This window comes from Hippocampus guttulatus, chromosome 11, assembly GCF_054856545.1.
Source record: "Hippocampus guttulatus isolate MCC_2025c chromosome 11, RoL_Hgut_1.0, whole genome shotgun sequence".
Lineage (NCBI taxonomy): Eukaryota > Metazoa > Chordata > Actinopteri > Syngnathiformes > Syngnathidae > Hippocampus > Hippocampus guttulatus.
Window position 1 is genome coordinate 17,156,957 of NC_141271.1, and position 24,954 is coordinate 17,181,910.

A 24,954-nucleotide genomic window follows, 5' to 3' on the forward strand; every position below is an offset into this window, starting at 1 on the left:
TTTCCTTCCTCGTTTCGCTTGTGATTGGTCGACTCGATGTCGGCGTCTCTGGCATAACGAAAGTCAACTAGGGGGTGGAGTCAAGTAAGAAAGCTGCTGTCCAAAAAAATGCCTCATCTCGTTTGCTTGCTTGTGTAAGCGTGGTGCGATTGATCGGCGTTTCTCATCATTCGGCGTTTCTCATCATTCGGCGTTATTGTTGACGACCGATCGGTGTCGTTTGCTCCTCCAGCTAGCGTTAGCTAGCGGGCGAACAAACATGACTACTCGCACCGGGACTCTTGCTGCCACATGAGGGCACAGCGTAGCAGTCAGTGAAGCAACGGTGAGTTTCATTTTTCCTTGCTGACCTTTTAAAACAGCGTGATGAATGCAAGATTATTTTTCAAAGGGCTTCATTTATGTAAACAATTTGCATGGTACGTCACATAACATACAGAGGCTGTAACAGAACTAATAAAGTAAAAAGGATTTTTATCGTACATTGAGCAATACAAATTAATTAGTATTTTCATTGAATTAATGAATGTTATGACACAACAAATAAATGACGCTTAGATAACTAACATCAAATGTTCGTGAGATCACCCACGACCTTCAGATTATCTGTGGATTTCTTATTTCTGTTTTCAACTCAGGCGATTTAAATAGCGAGTTAAATTCTCGCAAGAAGTGGGAAGTGTTTGGTACTTAACTCCCACTTGACACACATGTTCTTATTTTAATAGCAACATTTTTAGGAAAAACAATATGACGTTTAACAGAGATGAAAACGTAAAATATTTCTCGTGACCAAAACTGCAAACAAAAATGGATGGTCCAAAGTTTTGTCAGGGCTTCGACAGAAGGTACAAAAAGTGTCCACAACCACAAATTACAAATGTAAAGGGTTTGCGGGACATAACTTTAAAGAGTTTTGAAACTAATTTCTTCAACTTGTTATGAATATGATGTTTCTATGGTAAACGTGTGTGTGTAAGTAAATACCGTAATAATTTTTTTTCTCCAATAAAATTTCGTCTTGGAGTAATTCTCTTTTTTTTTTTTTTGTCTTGACAAATCTTCCAAACATGTTTGTTGTTAAACGTCTTGTCTTCTCCACGTTTTATCTGACAGCAATGACGTCAATACAACCTTAACCCATACGTGAATACGTGACTGCTGACATTGGTGGGAGATAAGATCAGCATTATGGACGTGAACACCACCGCTGCCAGTATCTTTCCACATGGAGACGGAGACCCAATGGATCCCTCTGCTCCACCATCCAGAGTATCCATCGACAAGCTCCTTCCGGCTCTGCTGAAGTGCTTTGGCATCATCCTGTGCGGCTACGTAGCCGGCAGGGCCCACATCGTCACATCCAGCCAGGCCAAAGGTTTAGGCAATTTTGTGAGCAAGTTTGCTCTGCCAGCGCTCCTCTTTAAGAACATGGTGCTACTGGACTTTGGGAACGTCATCTGGCCCTTCATCTGGAGCGTCCTTGTCGCCAAAGCATCCGTGTTTGCCATCGTTTGTTTCCTGACACTGCTTGTTTCCAATCCCGAGAGCCGCTACAGCAAAGCCGGGCTCTACTCGATGTTTGCCACCCAAAGCAATGACTTTGCTCTGGGTTATCCAATTGGTATGTATGATGCTTTTGAGTCAACAACGGCTCGGTTTCTAATGTTTGCCTCCATGTGTGTCCGCAGTTAAAGCTCTATACGAGAGCACGTATCCGGAATACCTCCAGTACATCTACTTGGTGGCACCCGTGTCGCTAATGCTGCTCAATCCCATCGGCTTTGCCTTTTGTGAGGTCCAGAAATGGAAGGATCAGAGAGAGCACCAGCAGGGGAAAGTTTTTATCGTGGGGCAAGTGGTGCTTCACGTCTTGCAGAACCCGATTGTTTTCATGGTCGTCATTGGCATCGTGGCCCATTTTATCCTACGCCAGAAGATTCCTTCCTTCATGGAGGACTTTGTGGATGGTTTGGCCAACTCCTTTGGGGGAACGGCTTTGTTCTACTTGGGTCTGTCCATGGTGGGCCAGCTGAATAAATTAACCAGGTCCACGGTTGTGACGCTGATATTACTCTTGACTGCGAAATTGTAAGAAAAACAAAACAGTGAGATGGTGGCTTTCTATTTTTGTGTCAGACCTTTCTTTGACCTCACTAACGGAGCACCGCTGCAATCCCCAGGTTGCTCATGCCCCTGATTTGTAAAGACATGGTGGATCTTCTCGACAGCACCGGCCCATCAAACCACTTGAGCCTCTCCAACTACGCCTTTCTTTACGGAGTTTTTCCCACGGCGCCCAGCGTCGCCATCTACGCTACATATTACAACGCGCAGCTGGAAGTGGTGAGTCTTGTAACTTTGGCAAGAGGTGAAATGTTGCCACATTTTTAAGGTTTGGACAAAAAGCTCCATCTCGCGCCTGTTCTTGAGAGGAGCATATGCCGTGTTATGATTGTGTACAATGGTACAACTGCCCAAAATTCAGTAATTTTTTTTAAATTATTTATTTTTTGAGTGCTTCGTCAGGCTGACTGATTTTGAAAGATAATCTAATTAGGATGTTTTTTAAAAATCAGATTGCAACAATAATGCCAACAAATCTATAGCTTTATCACTTTGTATAAAATATGAAGTAAAAATGCAAAATGTAAATGTATGCTAAAAAAAGTCATTATATATATATATATATATATATATATATATACTGTATATTTAAAAAAAAAAATCAAATTGCAGTCTTTGCTATTAGAAAATTGTGTTCTGCTACATTGGGATGTCAATTTGAATTTGATTAATTGTTCAGCCCTAGTTTCTACGGTCCTCCAAGTCTTGGCGAAATGATTGACAGATCCGTGTCTGATTGAAATCAGCCGTTCAGTTTCTCGGTCCATTCAGGTCCATGTTCGGGTTGGGCATCGAGTCTTCTCGAGAATCATTTGGAATCGGGACTAACATTCGAACTCAACCCGAATTTGAAAACTTTGGTTCCCCGTTTTGGTGCCTCGGGCGCAACCCGAAGAAGAACGTACCCAGACAGACGAAAAAGAAGTTCGCGAAGGCGCTGGTGTTCAGTCCACACGTGTTTGTTTCTCAAATCGGTCAAGTTTATCATGTTTGACTGTTTTGTGTTGTCACGGTTAATCGTGCGTCGCTTCCCTCCAGATTATTTCCGGAATGGTCATCTGCACTTTGCTCTCGGCTCCAATCATGTTTACCTCCGCCTGGCTGCTCACCCTACGCCGGATGGATCCTCGGCTTCTGATGAGCACGTTGCAAGATGTCAGCTTTGATATAAGCCTCGTCTGTTTCGTGGCACTGGTGAGTCGCGACAAGGCGCAGTGATGTCAGCATTATTTCTCTTTCACAACCCCCCCCCCCCCCTCAATGAGACTTTGTGTTAAGACAACTTCTGATGCGACAGCGCATTGTCTGGGACTTGTTTCGGTGGATTCAAAGCACAACGGCGATTCATTTGCAGTTTTCTGACAAAAAAAATGCATTTCCTCATTTGGTGTCGCCTTTAGCCCAGTTGTATCTATGGAACTTCATTTCGAGTGAGTGTCTTGGCATGGCAAGGTTGCGGGTTCAGTTGAGTTGCACAAGAGTTGATCAAAGAGGTTTGAAGGCAATTTGTGAACGCCGCAAAAGGAAACTGGTACGACAGGGCAAATCTAGGAAGCAGTATTTCGCATTGATGTAACAACTAAACTTGGCATAATCTCACTGCAATTTGTAAAGATGTATACCCCCCCCCCCCCCCCCCCCCCACAGCTGTGGACCATCGCAGTCATGTTTTTTAGTAAGAAGTTCAAGAGGCTCCCTCACATGTTCACCACCAACCTTTTTTTGGCACAGGTGAGTGTAGCTTACGCAAAAGCAGTTCAAGGTTCGAATCCATTTCTGGACGTTTGCCTATTAGAGTATCGTTCATGAACTGGTATGATTTGTCGTTTTAGTTCCTCACTTGTTCCGGGATGATCCTGTGGAAATTTGTGGTGAGGGGAGACAACTTTATCGTCCAGATCCTGTCTTTTACGCTGCTGTGCACGTCACTGTACTGCACTTACATTTGGCCGGGTACGTTGTGGCATACACATGGCGACGACGTCGTAAATTAGGTGCTAATTCATCTGAACGCTTGCGTTTCTCGTTTTAGGCTTCATTGCACTCTCGCTTGTGCTGCTGAGGAGGTTTGACCATCTGACGGTTTCGTCTGGCATAATTGTTATTGCGGGCTGGGGGTGAGTCACGCATGTGTGGTCAATAACCACCTTAAAAAAAAGTCAATCCTCCTGCAATTAATGTCGGTCACAATGGTACCTCCAGGGGCTGAAAATTGATTGAGAATTAAAGTCCTAATCGCTTCTGGTGGTTTAGAACTGCACTGCATGATACTTAAGAGCTGTGTGTCGAATGTTTTGAGTATTTTATTGGGGGGTGGGGGTCTAAACGAGGTAAGCAAGTTTGCATCATTTTGTGGCCTGTGACTCAACCAAACTTTGTCACACACTAAAGTAATCCATACAGTGCTATTTTTTTAATGTTATTTAGGTGAGCCCAGAAGCAAATAAATTTTTAAAAAATGTAGTCACTGTCCTTAAATTTTGCACTGTAATAGTGTCGGTGTTTTTTCTTGATGAACAGGATCCCTGCGGTCACAACTGCTGTGCTGCTGATCTGTGGGGAAAAACTGCCGGACACCTTAGATTCGTCACTCTTTTACAGCAAGCCGCAGGTACGTGGTGAAAATCTATTTGTGTGTTTCCTACTGTATTGCTTATTTTCTTACTATGCTGTGTGCACTTTGACAGATCATCTGCAGCACAATCGTGCTGACCCTCAGTGTGCTGCTCTCAGGGAGTTCACTGGTCATACTCAGTCGAGGAAGCTGGGCCCAAAAAGATCGAAGTCAGGAGGGAAATGCGTCCGTGGAAGACCTTGCGACGGAAACGGAACAAGATAACAACTCTTTGTTTGAACCAGAAGACAATTCAGCAGATCCCAGCACAGGTGCTGTGTGGAAGTTCCGCATACTGCGTATGGCTTTAGCTATTCACCACTGGATGTAAAATTAATACAACTGTGCTTATTTAGCTCTTTGGATTGTAATTATTATTCTACGGTGATACCTTGAGGTACAAGTGACTCAATTTATGATCTCGCCTTATCAAATAGTGAATAATTTATTTTAAAAAACAGGGATTGGCAACTTTTGTGTTTAAAACAACCACATAGTCCGCTAACTTAAGTGGTAGCGTCAGTTAGCATACACGCTGAGACACTTTAATCAACAGATTTCCTACATGTGGTGCGGCAACATGAATACCGTCATATATTCCTTATCCTCTTTGTAGAACAACTGTGAGCACCGCGCCGAAAGAGGAGTTGAGATGTCTCGAAGCGCGCTCATAAATTCCGCTTGAGTTTTAGGCAGGAGACCCCTCGCGACATGAAGAATTGTACAATTCCGCCCGCGATAAGCGTTTTATAAATTTGCCTGTCCTACACTGCCCCCAGGCGGCTAAGGCAGGCATAACAAATGAGCTGCATTCAATTGATGTGGTGTGACAAAAACGTATTATTTTTTATTCCCGATTACATGACTCAGTGTATGCATTTTTTTAAATTAATTATGAGCTTGGTCACAGAACAAATTGAAGTCTTATCTGAATGCACCACTGGATTATCTTCCTTCTTGTGTGCCTTTTCCTCTATTGTCTACTAGCATGCCCTTCACCTGGTTACTGATAATGAATTGCTGTCAACTTCCTTCTTGTTATCAGTGTGCCTCATGTGCGAATGTCCCCCACCGCAGCCCATGCCCGACATGCTCGTCAGCACAAATATGAATCACACGCTCGCAGGTATTGAGCAATCACATGTAAATGTTTCTGCTCCCCCGACAGGAGGAGGAACGTTTATTCAACGTTTTTCTGCCCCCTTCAGGTCAAAGTGAGAATAGCAACGATTCAAGGGTGTGCCTTGTGTTCAGAGTGGAAGAGCACTTTCGGGATCAAGATGGACAAGTGGCCCGCCATGTGCTTTTGTGTTTGCTTCTCGCTGTTGGCTCGCTAGCCGTGAGTTAAAAAAAAAAAAATCACCACCTTGCATTTGATGTTCTCACAAGTCGTGTTGAATGCATTAACACGGGTAGTGTGTCAAACGCATGTCAGGGTCCTTCAGCTGCATTTTATATCACGGGAAATTTTTTGTTTTCTTCACTGTATCCTTCCCCTGTGATAGAATTTGTCCAGCTGCGTGTGGTTGCTCTTGTACCAAGACCCGGGCAGACTTTATGTGGAGCTGCAGTTCTTTTGTGCCGTGGCCAACTACGGCCAGGTTGGTGTTCTAATCAGAACTCTGATGAAAGCACATTGCGTCACACGCGGCATGACTTGATGTGATTGCAGGGCTTTCTCTCCCTTGCTCTGTTTGGCCTGGACAAACATTCGATTCTACTGCCGTTTTGGATGAGGTGAGGAACAAACAGTGTTGTGGAATCACTCGAGTGTGTGTTTACGCGTTGATGTTGTGCCTGTCAAGGTTGCGCAGAATGTGGTCTGGAAAAAGGCAAGAAGAGACCGAGGAGATCGAGGTGACCTGTGCTGACTTTGTCCAGCGCCATCAAGAGCAGTGTTTCCACGACATTGTCCGAAAGAGAAGGTGAGACAATCTCCTGCTCAGCGTTTTTCGAGGAAGGCAAGGCTTTATTTACAGAGCACATTTCATACACAAGATATCTCAATGCGCCTCAGATAATGACTGTAAAATCCCGCAAATAACAATCGAAAAAAAAATTAAAATCCTAACTCAAGGGGTGGTATTACAGGCGTCTTAATATGTCATGAAAAATGTTGCCATTGTTTATCGATGTTCACCTAGGGGTTGAATCACTGATTTACCGTATTTTTCGCACCTAAAAGCCTTCCATTTTCTTAAAAGCTCATAGCGCCTTAAAATCCGATGCGCCTTGTGTATGGCCATTAAGGTCATATTTCGACCCCAAAATGGCTCCTCGCTCGAGACACGCCGACAACGCAGAGTTCAAACTTAAGGCGATCGGTTACGTAGTTGAACACGGAAATAGAGCAGCGGCAAGAGAGTTCAACGTTAACGAGTCAATGTTATAACTTGCTGTTGGTGAAGCAAACTGTGCCGCTACTTTATTCAATAACATTGACTGACATCTGATCGTTCTGTTGGCGTTTCCTTGAGCGTAGCTCTATCTAGTGGATGCATTGTAAATTGCGTCTTATGATGCAGTGCGCTCAATGTATGAAAAAAATTACAAAATGGGCTATTCATTGAAGGTGCGCCTCATAATCCAGTGCACCTTTTAGTGAGGAGAATGCGGTATATAGCGTATTTCATACAATGCATTAAAAATACAACATTTCAAAGTGGTGACAGAAAAGGAAGCAGTAAACGAATAAAAGTTGCTTAGGATAATTACTAAGAGAGCATACAGTGCAAGACCATGATTTTAGAATAAAAATATTTAAAAAGTGCTTTGAAAGACCTTGATCACGCAAGAGCTTTTTTTTTTATTAAACATTTACATCTGACTTCATTTCTGTTGGCAGCTTAATCCATTTGCATGCAGCATAACAGCTAAATGCTGCTTCACCATGTTTGCGTTTCACTCTGGGCTCCACAAGCAAATGTTATCTTGACATTCGACTTTTATTCTATTGTCGTTTGTTCTTTTTTCTTTTTTTTTTTGGTACCCCTTATCAAAAAAAGTTTACATTGCTCTCAAGTGAACCGATCCATCTTGCCGACTCCCCCACTTCACTTGCCCTCCGCCATGCAACTTGTGGCAAGAGAAAAAGACAATCCCTTTGAAGTGAGTGTGTCGTGTCATTTTTCAGGTGTGGGATGAGGACACTGGTGGATTGTTTCCTGGGCTGTGAACTTGTGGAGTGGCTCCAGCAGGCGGGCTTGGCTCCAGACCAGCGTGCGGCTGTACTCTATGGCACGCGCTTGCTGCAAGGCGGCATTCTTCAGCACGTCGAGCAGGAATGCACCTTCCAAGATGCCCCCATTTTTTACTCCTTTGTGACCTAAGGCGACACGCGGCGAGCACTTTTGACTTCGACGCGAAGACGGCTTACGTAACACGTGCTCGCTTCGTAGCATGCATGAAACCGCCTCAGAGCAACCAAGAAGCTATTATTCAGGGGGCCGCACGAGAAGCTGCAACATTTGACGCTACTTGTCGCTTATTGTCCGCAAGGAGCCACATCTGACTCCCGTTGGTTTTGAAAATGCAAATGAGATGACGTAGGTGGAAAAAGACCACTTCTTCATTAGGTGCAACGAAACTAGACTAGCTATTGGTTTGACTCATCACCTTTGGTGTAGCATATGCAGCCGTGCAATTGTCTGGTTTCAGCCTGGCAGAGCCAACGTGGATGGTGTCTAATTATAGAGTCTCACCTTTCAGAGCAGTCGTCGTCGTTTGTAATCGCACCATGCTAACATTGTTACGTATGCCAGAGACGGTCTCGTGATGACATTATTATACTTGGATGACTAATTGGTTGGTAATGAGGCCCGTTAAGACAAATATTGTGTTCTTTAGTATTGAATGATTGCTCGTGGGCGCCCGTGGCTTTGTTCAATCGGCGTCCACTTATTTGAAAGTCAGTCTCAAGTACGCCAGTGAACGTGCACAAAGAAGTGAAGTTATTTTTGTTTGCCTCGCCAGCAAAAAAGATGAACTTTGATTTTATTATTTTTTTTCCGAGCAAGTTGTCTTGTGTTTAGGGGTCGTACACAAATGCTGTTTCCACAGTGAATATTCACATAAGGCAGGACCGTGGCCATGTTTTGTTTCAACTTTTTCGATGACCAAAAAAAAAAAAAAAAAAAGGCAATATATTATTTGGTCATTTAAAAAGGGCAATTACCGTTATGAATATTTATGATGATCATATCAAATGCAAGGCAGGGAAATGAACTTTATTTTTGCTCAGGTCAAATAGAATCGCAAGTTTCAATATTGTTTCGTTTTGAAATGTTAAGTGGATAATTATAAATATTCTTATGCACTTAACGCCACATTTTGTACAGTGCTTGCTTATTTATGGATTGTTTTGAATAAAGGTGCACATATTGTACGCCACGGTTCGTGTGTGTGAAGTCATCATGTAGTACTTTCCGATGTATTTTGACTTTCACGTTGTGGTGACAGTTGACGCGTTTCCTAGCGCTGCTGTGTCCTGAACGTTTGATTCCTGGACGTTGAAGCCGTCGCTGTAAAGCTTCATCTCATCCCTCACGGCGCTGGGGAACAGATCCAACAAAGCATCGGGCTGCTCGACGCCACGATAAAGAATCGCCATCTGTTTTATTCTCTCACATTCCAACCTCCTCAGGCCGCGCGTGATCCGCCCTCCTCGCTCCTATCGAGCAGAAAACCGCATCGCTAAAGTGTTCCGCAGGTTGAGATGTGACCTCACGTGAGTTTGTTTCACCTTGTGTGTCTCAATGATGGCGGCCGCCACCTCGTGCTTGGCGAATAAGTTGTGCTTTCTGTCCGGCTTGCTCTGGAAGCGAGGCTTCTTCTTTACTGGGTCCTCTGGGCCATAAGTGGGGGAAGCGGTCTCCTTTAGCTCCGCCCTCATGTTTTCAACAAAGACGAAGGGTTTGAAGACTGATCTGTTGTATGACAGAGAAGGCTGTGTTACAGAGTTGGAAAGGCTTGACCGTCTTTTGTGGTCTGTACTTTTTGAGTTTAAAATGTGGGAGAAACAGCTGAGATAGGCTCCAGCTCATGCGACTGAGGAAATGGGTTCGAGAAAATGGATGCTTTCAGGGTCCGGAGTGGCGGTAAAATAGTGAACCCCCGGCAGAGCTGGATCAACAGGTACCACCGATACCATGCTGCCGGTTGTCATGAACATGCCCTCCATGTTGACGCCACTGTCTTTGTCCCTCAGAATGTCCATCATCGTCTGGGCGGTGATGTGCCCTTTAATAACGGATTTGAAAAAATGGACACTTCTCATTCCAAGTTGGAGATAAGAGGCTTTCGGTTGATATTTCAGGACTAACCCAAAATGCATTAGAACCTTTCCATGTGAACTTTTGAATGGTCTTGTACTTTTTGCACAACTTGCCGGACAGGAACTCACCATTACTCTTTTGCAACAGTTTCTTCCCTTCACAGTATCGACTGCCGGACGCTTCGATTCTGGACGTGTTCTTGTAGGAGTAGACGGCGGCAAAGTTGAATTGAGACTTTCCGTTCCACCAGTTTTTACGTTGTGCATATTTGCGCAGGTCCGAATGTTCTCTGTCTCTGATATCCACCTAAGGGGGGGAGCACATAATAAGAACAAAAAATTGCATACGGTATTTCAAATAGCCTATCTAATAGTACAAATAGCACTTAAGTTGTTTCTCATTACCTTCTATTCTCTCAGCAGCCCAGTACTTGCCGGAGGTCTCCATCACCCAGGCCTCCTTCCGGTCCGACATCAGGAAGCTGTTGTTGTAAGTGAAGTCACATTGTTCTTCTAAGCAAGCTCCTCCTTGGCCATATTTCTCCAGAAGCTCGGCTAAGACGTCCACACATTTCTCAGCAGTGTCGGCTCTCTCCAATGCAAGCCTGGAAAACAAGTGTTGTGTTTTTCTGACAGGTATGACTGATGCAATGCATTCTGGCATGATCATGTTCTATTACGACAGTGCAATGGTCTTGCCTGACTCTCTCTTCCCCACACAGCCTCATTCCCAAGACAAACTTGGTGTTCATTTGCGCCCATTTCTGCGCCCCACAGCCAGGCCGGTCTGCTCAAAACAATTGCATATGTGTGGGCAACTTGCTCTATCTGGATGTAAGTACACTACTCGCCAGGGGAAAAAACCACGGTTATCACATAAAGGTCACAAAGTAGGAATGCTGAGACTGGAGCATGTGAACCCACCTCGACCTTTGCCCCCGGCTCATAGTCTGCGGCAGGGAAATAAAGCACTTCCTGGACTTCATCACAAGGCCTGTCGGAATTCTTTCCAAAAATGATGCGTTGTCCTTCGGTGGAAGGCGGCAGAGCCACAAAGGTGTCACAAGAACAAGGATGCATGCTGGGTCATAAGCGAACGAAACTCAATTGCTATGAAATGGACGTCACATATGACCTGACAACATTGAATACAAAAATGAGAAAACGCCGTTTCAGAGCAAACATAACTCAAACAAGAACGATTTGACGGTGTGTCAGTGTTGACAAATCTCGGCGCATTAGTTGCTTACGAGAGTCACGTGGTGATACTCTTATTGGCTACTTATTACACAGGTTGATACACTTATGACTGCTTCGTTATGTTTTCATCTTAAAATGCATTACGCCTCTATTTATAACATATACTGCTAACGATTGTGATATATTATTTTACTCGGGCATCGTAAAGCGTTCTGAAATTTACGACATTTTTTTTTCAGTTTAACAAAGCCGATGGTGGTGCGTTCCATGTACCTCGGATGTTTTATAATTCAAAGTCTACCAATAATACCACTCACTAATGTTAACAATTAGTTATAATATTAGATTTATTTGGTGCATCAAGGGACGCAAGGACATGTACCAATAACTTGGGATGTACTTAAATGTATGTTCTTCCCACTAAATATATTCTTTGGTGCGTGCGGTACTTTTCATTGTTCGAAAGACACCATGAGAACTGCCGTTTATATGTGGGTCATCCAATTTCACTGCCTACAAACGTCGCAACTAACTGCTACATGAGTCAATTGTGCAGCTACTGGTTTGGAAATTGCAACATTTCTCACTGCGTTTTCTCATCAAAGAAAACACGAGTTGCTATTGTTACAGGCAAATTCTGTAATGACATATGTTCACATGAAAATGTCGCTCACTGACGCCACACCGCACACACATAATGTGGGCTATTGGATGACACTTCGAATGTAAAGAAATGCATGCGCAAAATCCGCATCAAATTCAATTTACTATTGAGCAATGAAATAAAATTAATGCGTACGCCACACATTCTCCCACAAACTGTGAACGCATCACGACTTCCGCTTTCCTTTAATTTACTTCCGAATGGAGTCAAGCTATCAAGCATTAGCTGAAATTTCATCGTAACGCGCGGACAGTTTTCATGACCAGCCATGGGGAAGTCATTTGCCAACTTCATGTGTAAAAAGGATTTTCACCCTGCGTCGAAGTCTAATATCAAAAAGGTAAGTCAAAGTTAGTGTTTCGAATTGAAGCATTGCCGTAATTTGTTTGCTAGTAAACAAATCTAGCTTCCTTTGCCGACGCTTGCGTTGCAGCTTGTTGGGCAGTTAAACAATTGAAATGGATTGATTGAAAGTCAAGTTCACTGTATTATATGAGGATTTTCACCTTTCTTGAATCTGAATTTATTCACTTTACTCATGCTTACAATGTCCAAAAGTGTGATCCTCCTTTTTCTTGTGCAGGTATGGATAGCAGAGCAGAAACTCACTTTCGAAAAGAGAAAGCAGGAAGACCTGATGCAGGCCTATCTGAAGGAGCAAGACACCTACAACAACAGGTAACCCCGAATATAGTCATGTTTTAACGTCCTCACAAAATAAATTACTAATACTTGGTGTGACATGTTTAGTTTAACACAACGCAGACACGCTTGCAGAAACCGGAGAAAGACCACAGAGATCTTAAATGTTAATTTTCTGACCAATAAGTAAAATTGGACACTTTTCCAAGCATACGGTGGTTGGTAATAAATATGATCAGGGTTTGAATATTCATTTTAAAAAGAACTCTTTTGTGACTATTTGAGTGTTCATTTTGTCTTTCTCTCCTTTAGGGTGTTGATGGGGGATGATCGGGTTAAAAATGGCCTCAATTTCATGTATGAGGCTCCACCGGGAGCATCCAAAGGTATATACTGTCGGCACGACTCTATTTGTGTACTCAAGAAAACAAACATCTTTGCCAAGACATTGCGTTCACCTCAGAGGTGTGGCATATCAAGTTGCTGATTGTCATAAAAAGCCACTCAATTTGCAGTTTTATTGTTTATGCCACATCTGTGAAGTGGACGGATTGTTTTGGCAAAGGAGAAACGCTCGCTAACGCAGAGACAAATTTGTAAATGGCACACAAGAGAAATCATCCTTTGGTGGACATATGATTCGTGCCACATCTTTGAAATGAGCGCAAAAACAAAACTCATCTTTTTATTTTATTTATGTTCATTTTTACTTTTGTTCAGTCCTAATACTTGTTTTGCTCTTCCCCCCAATTCCTGTCCCTGCTGCAGAGGAGAAAGCAGAGGTAAAGTCATTTCATTTATCATTTACATGCCTATTTCGCCCATTTGTATCCCTTTTGTTTCTTAAAGGAGGGAGAAGAAGAGTACAAATTTGAATGGCAGAAGGGAGCCCCCAGAGAAAAGTAAAACACGTTTTGTTACACCCCCCCCCCCCCCCCCCCAAAAGTTTACGAGATACCTCATGGTGATTGAACCGGAATTGTCATTATTTTTGCAGGTATGCTAAAGATGACATGAACATCAGAGATCAGCCTTTTGGAATCCAGGTGATTTGTCGTGCTTACCAACAAAAAGTTTGACACATTTGATGTTTCAGCTTTCTTATTGAACAACATTGAGCCTTTCAATCTGCCTCTGAAGAAATGTGACGCGGTCTCAAGTTGTCCAGTTTCATTTGTGTGCCATATGCAGTTCTGGAAGTCGAATGAATCGAATGCAAGGGCGACCTGTGTTGACTTTCCAGGTGCGCAACGTGCGCTGCATCAAATGCCACAAGTGGGGCCACGTGAACACGGACCGAGAATGCCCTCTGTTTGGACTGTCGGGCATCAACGCCAGCACCATGGCGTCGGAGGAGGCGGCAGGTACGCTTGGACGGTGCCCGTTTTACTCGGGTTTATGGATGTAGTGAAAGAGGACATAAAGGTAGCTGGTGTGAGAGAAGAGGATGCACAAAACAGGGTTAGATGGAGGCCACTGATTCATCGTGGTGTCCCCATGAAGGGCATCTCACACACACTAAAAAAAAAAAGGAGTCTCTTGGCGTTTTTATTTTTATACTGTTGTATCACATTACATGTTCATGTAGAATTTTACCTCTTCTTTTTTTTTTTTCCCCCCCTTCAAGTTACTCAATAAGAGTGTCGGACAATGACATTTGCGGTCAGCGCGTGGCGCTGCGGTCAAACACAAAGAGATGCAGAAGCTCAAGCCGTCACATTTTGCGCTTGAGCAAATTTTGAGTTGTGCAATCAGCAAGTAATAATGTTTCACCCCGGGAGAATCCGGTCAACGGCTCAATTTTACGCCACTCTAATGGCCGCCGTCCCACGGAAGAAGAAGAAAAAAATTGTAATTATTGTGTATTGTGCCCCCCCCCCCCAACCCAACCGCTGCTTTTGCCCGAGTTTGAAATTGTCTGCTTTGCTCAGCCAGAAGTGAAGTGACTTCTATTTGATACGCGATCCCGTTAACAAAGCCGCCTCCCGAAATTCCCGCCGCGGCCGCGAGGACGGCAGGGCCCGGTTTCCGCCATCGATGGCGCTGTGATGCTGTGATTTCCGCTAAACAGGTCCCTCCATGCACCCGTCGGAGCTCATGGCCGAGATGCGTAACAGCGGCTTTGCCCTCAAGAAATGCGTCCTTGATCGCAGCGCCACCATTTGTGATACAGCGCAGGTAATTGTCTCACACACTCATTTTCACACACACACACACACACACTCACTAATAATTGTACCGTTGAAAAACAGTTCTTCAACATTCAAATGTGATGTATTGTACTTAAGTTAAATACAACTGAACTGTCTTTGAAAACGTATTGTCCTTGAAAAGGCAACAATGTACCTTATGGCATGTCGAGGAAAAAAAAAACGGTTCAATATGCTGCATGAATATTGTACATTTTATTTGAATTTGCCTTAGGATTCGTTTTCTAACCACTAGAGGGAGCCCAATGACCTCTTGCGGTGCTCGTACTCCACTTGGGCTATGTCCATTACTGGAGGTCCAATTTTATTTTTTTTCTAAGCGTGGTGGAATCGGAGAAAAAAAAGATAATTTACTGTCATAATAAGCTGTTGCGTCAATGTAGTGTTTGAGTCTATAAATGACAAAAAAAAAAAAAAAGTATTTGGAAATTCTGTTCTCGGTAGTTTTTAGAATGAAACCAATATGTTAGTTTTTCGTCGAATGCATACGTGGACTCGAAGAGCTTTATTTTTATGTATGTATATTTGATCGCTTTATTTATATGGTATCGAGGGAAGGTGAGTGAGTGCAAGCCCCCCCCCTTTACATCATCGTTCAAGTGGAAGTGACAAAAAGCCACAGATTCGTTTGCATTATTGTTGTTGTCTGATTTATGACTTCCTGATTTTAATGAATACGCCTCACTCGCTTGGCAGAGTTTTGGCAAGTTGTCGCAGAGCCAAAGTGTTTAGAAAGTTGATCATTGAAGTCGATGAACCCTGCGTGAATATCAAAGAGTTTATTTTTCTTTGATTGTGAGCCATTTGTTTCATAAATCCACTGGTGTTTAATGTAATAGATTGTTCGTTTAATAATAATAATAATACATTATTGCTATTCTGTGCTTTAAAAAAATACAGGGAAAGGGAATCTTGGAGGGGAAAAAAGTTTGAAAAAAAAATATTAAATCGCAAATCGCTCATTTTTCAAAGTCGTTCAGCTCTTATATAAAGCGTCAGATATCTTGTATTGATGAATGAAACCGATAATTTGGTGGTGGTCTGTTAATTTTTTTCCCCGGAGCTGCTTGTGTGTTTATCTTGTTGGCCAAATTTTCTTTTCTTAAAAGGAATATGTTGCGAGTGACCAAGAAGAAGATCCAGAGGTGGAATTTTTGAAATCTTTAACAACCAAGCAGAAACAGAAGCTGCTCAGGTAAAACACTTTACACATGTGTATTCTCCCTTTTTTGCTCCACGTTAAGATTGCCATTTTACTTGATTCATAAAGCATCGCCAGATTTAAAAAAAAAAAAAAAAAATAAACTAGATTCCGATGATGCAGTGAAAAAGTACAACCGCAATTATAAATGTGTTATTTCTCACCGCCTCAATCAAAACGGCAAATTCTGGTCCAAACACGTGCGACTCACCGACAGGAAACTCGACCGTCTGGAGAAGCAGAACTCCAAGAAAAAGACGAGCAAAAAGGAGAAGAAAAAGAGCAAACGGAAGCACAAGAAAAAGCAAGAGAGCAGCGACAGCTCGAGCAGCAGCAGCAGCAGCAGCAGCAGCGACAGCGACGACTCGTCCGGCAGCTCCAGCGACTCCGACGGCAACTTCAAGAGCCAAAAGAAGAACAAGAACAAGAAGAAGAAGAAGGCGTCCGCCCGCGCGCGCAGCCCCGACAGGCCACATCAGAGCCGCCAAAAGGGTTCGGCCAGCCCGCACGACGGAGAACGTCGACACATGCGGACACAGAGAGCGAGAAGCCCCGAGGAGAGGAGGAAGAAAAGGGATCTGCCGGAGGGAGGTCGAGAACGCAAACGACAGCGGAGCCGAAGCGGCGAGCGGGATCACAGACCAGACGCTGAGAGGAGGAGGAAGGAAAGGGCGCCGAGTGAGAGAAGTCGAAGCAGAGACAGAAGCAGAAGTCGCGTCAAGAGCAGTAAAAAACACTGAGGGCGCCTTTACAACTCTCGATACAAATTTCTCTTTGAAAGGGCTCAAGAGCCGTGTAGTTTCTTTTCCCACCGTTAGAGGGAGGCAGTGGACAAAATATCTTCACCTCGACTTGTTCAATATAATGGACTCGCACAACATCGTGGATATGTGAGGTCTTTTTAAAACTGTTAAATAATCATGCGTTACGTATACAGGCAGCTTTTGAGGCCTGTAATAAAAAATTCAACCGATTTTTTTTTTACGTGTAATTGTGTTAAATGCATTGCGCTCATTGTGAAACGACGTAGTGCAATATTCTCATAATTAAATATTCCGTATTTGAACTTAATATAATTGATTTATTTTTTGTGTACACTTAATGTCCACTATCTTCGTCACATTGTTATCCACAATAATAACACCCACCCCGAGTTGACAATTACTGTATATAGAATTGAAGGCAAATATTGATATGGCGAGGGAGAAAAAACAACTGCAAATCAGTCTTTTAAACCATTAAAGTGATCCATTTTCAGTCAATCCAAATGGGGTACTTGATTTAATCGAACTTTGATCGGAACCGGTACAGTGGCGCACCACATTTTTTGCAGTCTCTACATCCAATTTAATTAGCCATCATTGAAGGTGATGCTAATTCGTTTGATTCTCGTTGGATTTAAATAGCTCCAAATATTTTCCTCAGATCGGATTTTCTGCCATTTGTCCACTGACTTGTAATGAAAAAAATCGGCCAACGTCTTTGCATTCCGGTTTTTGATTCACCCCCCACCCCCCAACATTTGCATCTGCTTTCTTGCCCCTAACAGTTTTATTTTTAATCTCAATCTTTTTCAAATTGTCCAAAAACAAATATTTTAATTTGGACAATTTCCTTGACAGCTTCGTCATCAAAGTCCGTGACGAGAAGTGAACAAAAGATCCTTTTTGTGATTAATTACAGCTGTGATCAAGGCCGCATCCCTAATCTGAAATACAAGACACATGGGGCTGTGCATGTGTTCCAAATCATAATTAATCGCATTTGCATTTGGCCATGAAACGCCCTTTTTACGCCACATTAAGCAATGATTTATTCTACGGCGGCTGAAAAAAAACCGTCTTTGTGAATTTGACAATTAAAATAAGCCTAAATAAATACCCCAAATTTTCCATCACACAGTAAAAAGCCTTTTCAACGTGTTTTAATTCTTTTTAAAATGAAAGTCTAATACGTGTGGATTTTTTTACAGGTAAACATTTATATATAGATTTTTTTTTTGAGCAACAAAAATTAAAATAAAAATAAAACGGAAAATCTGAAGAAAGCTGTGCACGTACATATATCCACAAAGTGCATCGAAAAGTAAACTCCCTGACGTTCAGGATAGAAGCAACGTGAACGAAAACAATTTTAAGAACAACAAGAACATGGAATGAGCACGTGGTCGTTGGTCATATACAAGATGCAACTCACATTGTCCCGAGTTCAACAGGTTTCCCCTCACAATTAAAATACTGCCAAAGCGCGTGGAGGTGAGAGATCTTATTTCAGTTTTAAATATTCCCTTATTAAATAAGACCCGTGTGAAGCAGTTCGGACGCTTGTCCTTTTTCCTCATCAGGGCTCGTCGTGGGGGGACTGGTCCTTAACCGTGATCCTGGGGTTGACCCCTTCCAAAATAAGGTCCGGGGACTCGGACCTCGGGGTCTCCAGGTTGCTGGTGTCGGTGTCGCTGTCGCTGCCCTTCTTGCCTCCTCCCCCGGCAGTGTGCGTCTTGATGTGCTTGCTCAGGTGGTCGCTGCGCATGAAGCGCTTGTTGCACACCGGGCAGGCGAAGCGCTTCTCGCCGGTGTGGGTCCGCAGGTGTCTCTGCAGCTCGTCGGAGCGCGTGAAGCGCTTTCCGCAGAAGAGCCAGTTGCACACGAACGGTCTCTCACCCGTGTGCCACCTCAGATGCGCCTTGAGGTGCGACGTCTTACCGTAGACCTTGCCGCAGCCCGGGATGTGGCAGCTGTGCAGTCCCTTGCGCCGGAGGCTGGCCCCGGCCGGCCCGAGACGCTCGGCCTCCTGGCAGTTCGGGCAGTCGCACGTCGCCCGCCCGGAGTATCTCCGCGACGAGCGCGACGAGCCGCTTATCCCCGAGCCACCCCCGGAGATCATGGCGTTGGCCGCCGCTGCGGCGGAGGTGTCCGTGTAGGCGGGCAGCACCGTTTTGAAGCCGTCCTGGGCCAACAGGTGCTGGCCGGTGGTCAGCAGGTGCGACGCGCCGGGGCTGATTCCCGTCGAGCTGAAGGCCGAGTGCGTGAGCGACGAGAAATCCGCGTTGTAGCCGCTCAGCTGCGAGTGGATGGCCTGCGGCGTGCCCGAGTGCAGGGAGCCCTGAAGGGGGCCCGAGGGGTTCTGGACGTCGAGCCACGAGCCCGGGTTGGTGTGCACGTCCCACCAGGACGACGCGCCGTTGGCAACCTCGCCGGAGATGCTGGAGTGGAAGCCGGACTTGTACCACGACTCGTACGGGTGCGCCATGCCCACCCGCGGGTACAGGCTCTCCGCGGAGGTGTGCACCTTGGAGATGAAGGCCGACTGGCCGGACTCCTGGCTCGACACTCCGCCGCCGTTGGTGAACAAGCCGCCGTACTCGCTGGAGAAGGCGGCCGATGTGGGCGAGGTGGAGGCCAGGCAGAAGGCGCTGCTGCCCGCGCCGCTCGTCGGCGGTAGTCCCGTAGGGGCGCGGCTGGTCGCCACCGCGAAGCCGGGCAGAGCCGAGCCCAAGTTGCAGCTCGACGTGGATCTCTTCCACGGGTGAAATCCACCCTTGGAGAAGGCGCTGGAGTCGGGCAAAGAGGTGAGGGGGCTCGTGTTTCCGATTTTGTTGCAGGTCGCAGCCAGCATTGCTAAAGGTGTCGTTCCAAAACGAGGCTCTTCCTGGAGGAAACACAACAAAGTTCCACTCACACACCCCGCGTGGACGTGTACCGTAACATTCGCCCTTTTCTACTTGGACCGTATGTCCGATAACTTCTTTTTAGATGGACTCGCAAAAGTTGCCTCAAGTGCCACTTTGAAAACAACTCACCCCAAGAATGGAGGTAGCCATATCCAAGTTATGTCCTAGAGGTGGCAAAACGGGCGGCGATGTGAAACCTGCTCGGAACTGGAGTGATCCAGAGCCTCCGTGTTGTGGCTCGGCTCAACACGGGTTCTGTTGTGGCTCCAGTCTCCCGGCACTACTTTTAGTCGGAGAGAGTGTCTTGTTTTGAAGTGGGGCTCGCCGAGCTCCCGCAGCCAATCGGGAAGCGACTTCCGACAACACGGAAGCTGTCGGCCAATCGGAGGAGTGAGCGCGCTTTGTGGCGCCGTAGGCCACGCCCACAAACCAGCTGCTTCTCAGCCTCAGTTCGGGCTCACCACACTGGATTTGGCTTTTTTTAATGCCCTCCATTTGTTCTTTTGAATTCCTGCTCCAATGTCCAACGTCATTTTTACTTCGTTTGGGACAAGTCATTCGGAAGGTAAGCGTTTCTTCATTTACACTTGCTGCCCGTTCTTTTCTGTTGAGCATCTCCGTCCCACGTCATCAGGGAAATGTTGACAGCGGATAACTTCATCACAAAATTATGTAAAAACACCAAACAAGAGACTCGTATTTTATTTTTCATTCCAAGGTGTGAATTGTTTGAACGGAAAATAGGAAGTTCAAGTCAAGAAGCCGATAAATTGCTAATATCATAAATATGCAAGTGCGATGAGTGTTAGCGATGATTGATTTGCTGACGGGCAGTTACGTGTCCTTTATGAAATCAGCCACCTCATCTTCATGCTTTCGTGAGCGCGTAACATTGCCACGTGTTAACACGTGCATTATTTATTCCCCAAAAGTTCGAACATACACGTGACGCCACGGAAGATATTCACACTATATTGGATACACTTAAAAGGAGACTTCATGAGTCACAATTAATTACATATGTCAAAATCTAACCCCCGGCCCCGTGAATCACCCTGAATGCTAAAGCAATTTTACAAGGAGAAAGCCAAACCGAAGCATTTGCATTACAGTACAGTATTCAAAACGAGCCTCATTATGGAGCATTATTGGTACCAGTCACCAAAACGTAATCGTTCAAATAATCCCTCTTAAATAAAAAAAAAAAAGAAACCAGACAAAATAACATTTAAAATACTCTTGCACATTGTACAGCTGAGTAGAAAAAAATAATTCTACCAAGGAAATGCTTTTTTTTTTTGCAGTCATGGCAGTGGCAATTTAAAAGCATGATGCTCACCTTATTAAATGTCAATTTATTAAAAGAAATTACATCGTGTAAAATGCTTCCCCAAAAGATAGGATGAACAGATTTTTTTTCTCAGATATTTAAAATAGGGCAATGCAATTTATTTGTAAATATTTAGCATATTTCTATGACGTGATGCAGACTTGAGCGCACGTCTTGCACCCCGCAGGGGCTTTGGGGCTTTTATAAAACAAATACAATAACAAAACTAAGACGTGCTTATACATATATAAAATAGTATTTATTTATTTTTCTTTGTTAGGCTTACTAAGTGATTTTGCAAATGCAAGGAAAAAAAATACATGTCGCTTCAGGACAAAAGAGGCCCCTCAGGTTGTGTTTTAGCGCAGTGCTGGAGTTCTCTGCGTGCTCTCCATTTGTGAGCACTGCCGCGTGCCAATTAGCAACCCATTACACGCCATTAGATTGATCAATGTACCTTAAACAAAGACATGATTTATTTGGGTGAACGAAACGCTCTGCATCCTTTGTGGTGAGTCTAAGTGGGGGGTGCGTGCCTTCACCCTCCCTTCCCCGCGTCCCCGAAAAAAAATATTGCCCCCCTCCCCCTTTCCCCTCCGCAGCATGCGCTCGCCTCATTCACACCCGCATTTTTGACTGCCTCACTTTCTGCCTGTTCAACTACTTTGTTCTAGACAGGCTGCAGGATTGTTGGCCGGCGTTTTTTTTTTTTAAATGTGCAATTGTGCCCCTGTGTGGTTTAATTTGTGTGTCTGCAGCGGGCGAGTTGATGTGAGGACATGCAATTTAAATCCTGTCTCTCACAAACAGTACAAATGTGACGTGCGCCCCTATTAGAGTATGTGGTCGTTACATTTGAGGCAAATTATTTGCCGCAATTATATGAGCAATTTGTCAAGAGGTCTTTTACATTCTGAGTAATTAAACCGAGTCTTAACATTAATGATGTCTGCTCTGCTGTGGTTGTAACAAGTAAGAAGAACGGGCAAGTTTGAAATTCAACAAAGTGGAATAATTATATGAGTGTCATTGCAGGAGACATTGCATGAACCTGCCGCGATATTAGGTGTCCCTGCACAGGGGGAAAAAAATCATTTTCATTGATAACACCTTGTTGTTCATACTTTTGTTTTTAGGAGTGGCAGAAGTATAGAACCACACTGCATTGAACTGGGAGCTGCATATTTTTCTGACTGTGTTTCGCTGAGAAAGAGGCAAAACATTAGAAAGGCCTCGGCCAAAACTGGGCATTATTCCATTTGGAAAGATGAATTACAATTTGGAGTACACGGTGCAGGTGTACCTAATGTTGTGGCCAGTGAGTGATGCAGCAGCCCAGTTTAAGGGGAAAAACTCTCAAACAATCAACAATACAGTACAATTGTTCAATTTGCGGCTCCCGATGTCAACTTTGATTTCGTCTTCTCATTTGAAAACATGAAGTGAGCCATTTCCAATGCGGTCCACTCTGCTGCCTCTGCAGACTTGGCTTCTCTCACAATGAGTGTCTTGAAATTTTGAAAAAGTGCCAGAAACGGCTGCAAGGCAGGTATGTGGTATCAGGAAAGAGCAGAATATAAAATATCATACGAGTGGTTTATGATGACATCTCCAATGTCTCCCCAGGGGAAAGAAAGGAGACGATATGATGCCAAATGTCCACCTCTGATCGGAAGGTCCGACACATCGCTGAACATAGAAATTGTCGTCCTGCCCAACGTTCGGTAAGTGGAAGATGATTTATGTTGATGACAAATTGTACAGCCATACAGCAGCCTTCGGTAATGTCGTGCATGAGCATGTGTAGTACATGCAGATGCATCATACGAGCAATGAAACTGGATATCAATTGCCTGGAAGTTAAATCACACCGTCATCGCATGTGTTAGGAGAAAGGCTGAGAAATTCAAACGGGACATTTTAAGCCTGGTGACAGTTTGACTCGGCAGTGTATTAATTGAATGTACATTATTTTCTGTGGGCCAAATTGATTCCCGGGCGTCTTACTCTCAGAGGTTCCACTTCCTGGTCTCACACATGGGGACGTATTGTACGTGTATTATTTTAAAGGAGAGGAGGTGAAATTGTCATCAATTTGCCACCTTGAAACCATTTCAAACCGATATTAGGTATTTCTTTTCAATTCATGTATGTTCACATAAAGTAGGATGCAACAGAGACCTTTTTTCTTCTTAAAAAACAAAATTAAACCCCTTAAATGTTTTTTTTTGTTGCTGTCGTTTGTAACCGAACAGATTAGCGTCATTTCAATTCGTTTCAATGGGGAAAGATGATTTGAGATTGTGTTACTCATTATGATCGCGATCACAAAATGAATTCTTTACGGCTCTTGTTTTAGATCACAATTCAATTTTCACATTAGAGGGTGTTTCACTGTTTGGTTGCTCATGAATAAAATGATCGTTCAAGAAAAGGAAACAAACACGTTTTGGTAGACATGACGTTGCTTCATAGCAAAGGCGAGTCGTTTTACACACACACACACACACACACACACAAAATGATTGCACATGAAACGTGCTTAGACAAGACCTCGTGAAACGTAAGTGACACATTATAATCACAGGTCAGATTCCACTTCCATGTCAAGGCCTGCAGGCCTTACGATTTGTCTCACGGTTGGTCAGCTGTCAAGTTATAGTGCTCCAAAATTCTTGAGACTCATTTGAAGAGAGATGTCCAAATATTTAACGGGATCACAAATGTTTTCATTTCATGTCATTTCTACCACTCCACATCCTTCAAGTCCTTTCATCGCTGCTGTGTCAAGTTGTGTAACATTCTGTGCGTGTAACATGAGGATTTCAAAAGGCTTAAGTTTCATCCAATTGTTAAAACAATAACTCAATGCAGCAACCAGCAAGTTGTAAAAATATCACGGTTAAGGGTAAAGTATGAGCCTTAATGGAGACTTCTTTCTTCTTACTTTTTTCTTTTCTGATTGATATAAAAATGATTTATTAGATACAATCACATAACGGGGTAGGACTAGATAAGTTTTTTACTTCTTCCTACTCCCTTGAACATAATAACTGTGTTGAATGAAGATTGATTTCTTTCTTTTTACTTTTTTTATCTACCTTATTTTCTGTCAAATTATTACTGTATATATGTTTTATGTTCAATAAACAAACAAACAAACAAACCCAATAAATATGAATTCCAACCTTAGTTTGATGCCCCCCGCGGTTTCCCTTCAGCTTCATGTTAGGGTGAACAGATTGACCAAATAACTAGTTTGATTACATCAATAGGACAAAGCGAAATCTTTGCCTTGACATTTACAAAGTTTGCTCACAATACATCACAACTCATCATCTCTGATTGCTAATACATTTTTTTAATGAGCTAATACAGGATAGCCTAGCACTGCTAGCTTAATGCAACCACAAGTGGTCAAGGGTTGATCGATGTGGATTGTTCCCTGTTTTCCTCGCCCCAAGGTGACCCCTGGCATAAGCACCAATCATGGTTTTATCTAAAGAGTGACCATATGCACTTTTGCTAGATTGAGCAATTTCACGTTCATAGGACTGCCATACACTGAGAGAAGGGATTGTCCCGGATTACAGGAAATGATGATGTGCCATTATGAAGGCCTGACAGTTGTTATTGTCTGTAGATTTTGAAGAATACTTGAGCTTCCTACTGGCTCTTAGGTGCGATTATAGCATGCCGGAGTTGTTTGATTCTGATACGTTAATTCTATTAATGGTATACGGTGTGCATCAACTTGCATGAGGCACTGATGTGTTTCTGGGTGGATTTGACTGTCAACCCAACAGCACCCTTTCACCACCGTTTACATTTTCACGACATCGTCCTTTTTTTCTTTTTTTTTTCCAGCGTGCTGACAAACAGTCAGGCTACTGCTGAAAATTTCTCCTTCTGCACCATTGACCAAAATGAAAGCAGAGTGCCCATTCCGGACCGGCACTGTGATTTCCTCTGTCAGCCCCACAAGCCAAGCAGGTAGGATGTCTCGCCATTCACCCCTCTCTCA

General features: G+C 43.8%; 5 protein-coding genes across 6 annotated transcripts in view; 3 read left to right on the plus strand and 2 right to left on the minus strand.

Moving 5' to 3' along the window:
* Positions 1–114: 114 nt before the first annotated feature.
* gpr155a (G protein-coupled receptor 155a) lies at positions 115–9,130 on the plus strand. Its single transcript, XM_086122899.1, has 16 exons — positions 115–325; positions 1,117–1,624; positions 1,692–2,091; positions 2,184–2,346; positions 3,166–3,321; positions 3,775–3,858; positions 3,960–4,080; positions 4,160–4,244; positions 4,648–4,738; positions 4,815–5,013; positions 5,787–5,867; positions 5,950–6,080; positions 6,247–6,342; positions 6,414–6,478; positions 6,547–6,666; positions 7,875–9,130. The coding sequence occupies exons 2-16, from the start codon at positions 1,192–1,194 to the stop codon at positions 8,068–8,070; spliced, it is 2,421 nt and encodes an 806-aa protein (XP_085979025.1). The 5' UTR covers positions 115–325; positions 1,117–1,191; the 3' UTR covers positions 8,071–9,130.
* On the minus strand, positions 8,947–11,546 carry scrn3 (secernin 3). The gene is made up of 7 exons (XM_086122903.1): positions 10,938–11,546; positions 10,705–10,856; positions 10,391–10,636; positions 10,143–10,309; positions 9,819–9,979; positions 9,483–9,668; positions 8,947–9,410 (listed from the first exon to the last, which is right to left on the minus strand). The coding sequence occupies exons 1-7, from the start codon at positions 11,091–11,093 to the stop codon at positions 9,183–9,185; spliced, it is 1,296 nt and encodes a 431-aa protein (XP_085979029.1). The 5' UTR covers positions 11,094–11,546; the 3' UTR covers positions 8,947–9,182.
* Positions 11,547–12,053: 507 nt separating this feature from the next.
* Positions 12,054–17,192, plus strand: cirsr (corepressor of RBPJ and splicing regulator). The gene is made up of 10 exons (XM_086122902.1): positions 12,054–12,217; positions 12,461–12,555; positions 12,832–12,905; positions 13,288–13,301; positions 13,369–13,421; positions 13,517–13,565; positions 13,763–13,883; positions 14,591–14,697; positions 15,839–15,924; positions 16,148–17,192. Exons 1-10 carry the CDS (start codon positions 12,146–12,148, stop codon positions 16,668–16,670), a joined length of 1,194 nt encoding a protein of 397 aa, XP_085979028.1. The 5' UTR covers positions 12,054–12,145; the 3' UTR covers positions 16,671–17,192.
* A 647-nt stretch (positions 17,193–17,839) lies between these two features.
* Positions 17,840–19,866, minus strand: sp9 (sp9 transcription factor). The gene is made up of 2 exons (XM_086122901.1): positions 19,730–19,866; positions 17,840–19,578 (listed from the first exon to the last, which is right to left on the minus strand). Exons 1-2 carry the CDS (start codon positions 19,748–19,750, stop codon positions 18,271–18,273), a joined length of 1,329 nt encoding a protein of 442 aa, XP_085979027.1. The 5' UTR covers positions 19,751–19,866; the 3' UTR covers positions 17,840–18,270.
* A 209-nt stretch (positions 19,867–20,075) lies between these two features.
* LOC147198394 (uncharacterized) overlaps positions 20,076–24,954 on the plus strand; it is a 42,061-nt gene continuing 37,182 nt past the window's right edge. For both annotated transcript variants that reach the window (XM_086123930.1, XM_086123931.1), the window contains exons 1-3: positions 20,076–20,165; positions 22,557–22,654; positions 24,798–24,923. Coding sequence is in view for 1 of the 2 variants with exons in the window: in XM_086123931.1 (XP_085980057.1) it covers positions 24,857–24,923 (67 nt within the window). In the remaining variant the exon portion in view is untranslated. The remainder of the gene's footprint in view (positions 20,166–22,556; positions 22,655–24,797; positions 24,924–24,954) is intronic.

Bases quoted from the DNA above. Each gene is read 5' to 3' on its own strand.
- gpr155a (XM_086122899.1), top strand. From the start codon at position 1,192: ATGGACGTGAACACCACCGCTGCCAGTATCTTTCCACATGGAGACGGA. The intron at 2,092-2,183 runs GTAAGAAAAACA...TGCAATCCCCAG, and splicing joins TTACTCTTGACTGCGAAATT to GTTGCTCATGCCCCTGATTT. The intron at 4,739-4,814 runs GTACGTGGTGAA...GCACTTTGACAG, and splicing joins TCTTTTACAGCAAGCCGCAG to ATCATCTGCAGCACAATCGT.
- cirsr (XM_086122902.1), top strand. From the start codon at position 12,146: ATGGGGAAGTCATTTGCCAACTTCATGTGTAAAAAGGATTTTCACCCT. The intron at 12,556-12,831 runs GTAACCCCGAAT...TCTCTCCTTTAG, and splicing joins CAAGACACCTACAACAACAG to GGTGTTGATGGGGGATGATC. The intron at 15,925-16,147 runs GTAAAACACTTT...ACTCACCGACAG, and splicing joins CAGAAACAGAAGCTGCTCAG to GAAACTCGACCGTCTGGAGA.
- sp9 (XM_086122901.1), bottom strand. From the start codon at position 19,750: ATGGCTACCTCCATTCTTGGG. The intron at 19,579-19,729 runs GTGAGTTGTTTT...TGTTTCCTCCAG, and splicing joins TGGCTACCTCCATTCTTGGG to GAAGAGCCTCGTTTTGGAAC.
- scrn3 (XM_086122903.1), bottom strand. From the start codon at position 11,093: ATGCATCCTTGTTCTTGTGACACCTTTGTGGCTCTGCCGCCTTCCACC. The intron at 10,637-10,704 runs ATTGCACTGTCG...TGTCAGAAAAAC, and splicing joins AGAGAGAGTCAGGCAAGACC to ACAACACTTGTTTTCCAGGC. The intron at 9,411-9,482 runs GTGAAACAAACT...TCTGCTCGATAG, and splicing joins CCATCATTGAGACACACAAG to GAGCGAGGAGGGCGGATCAC.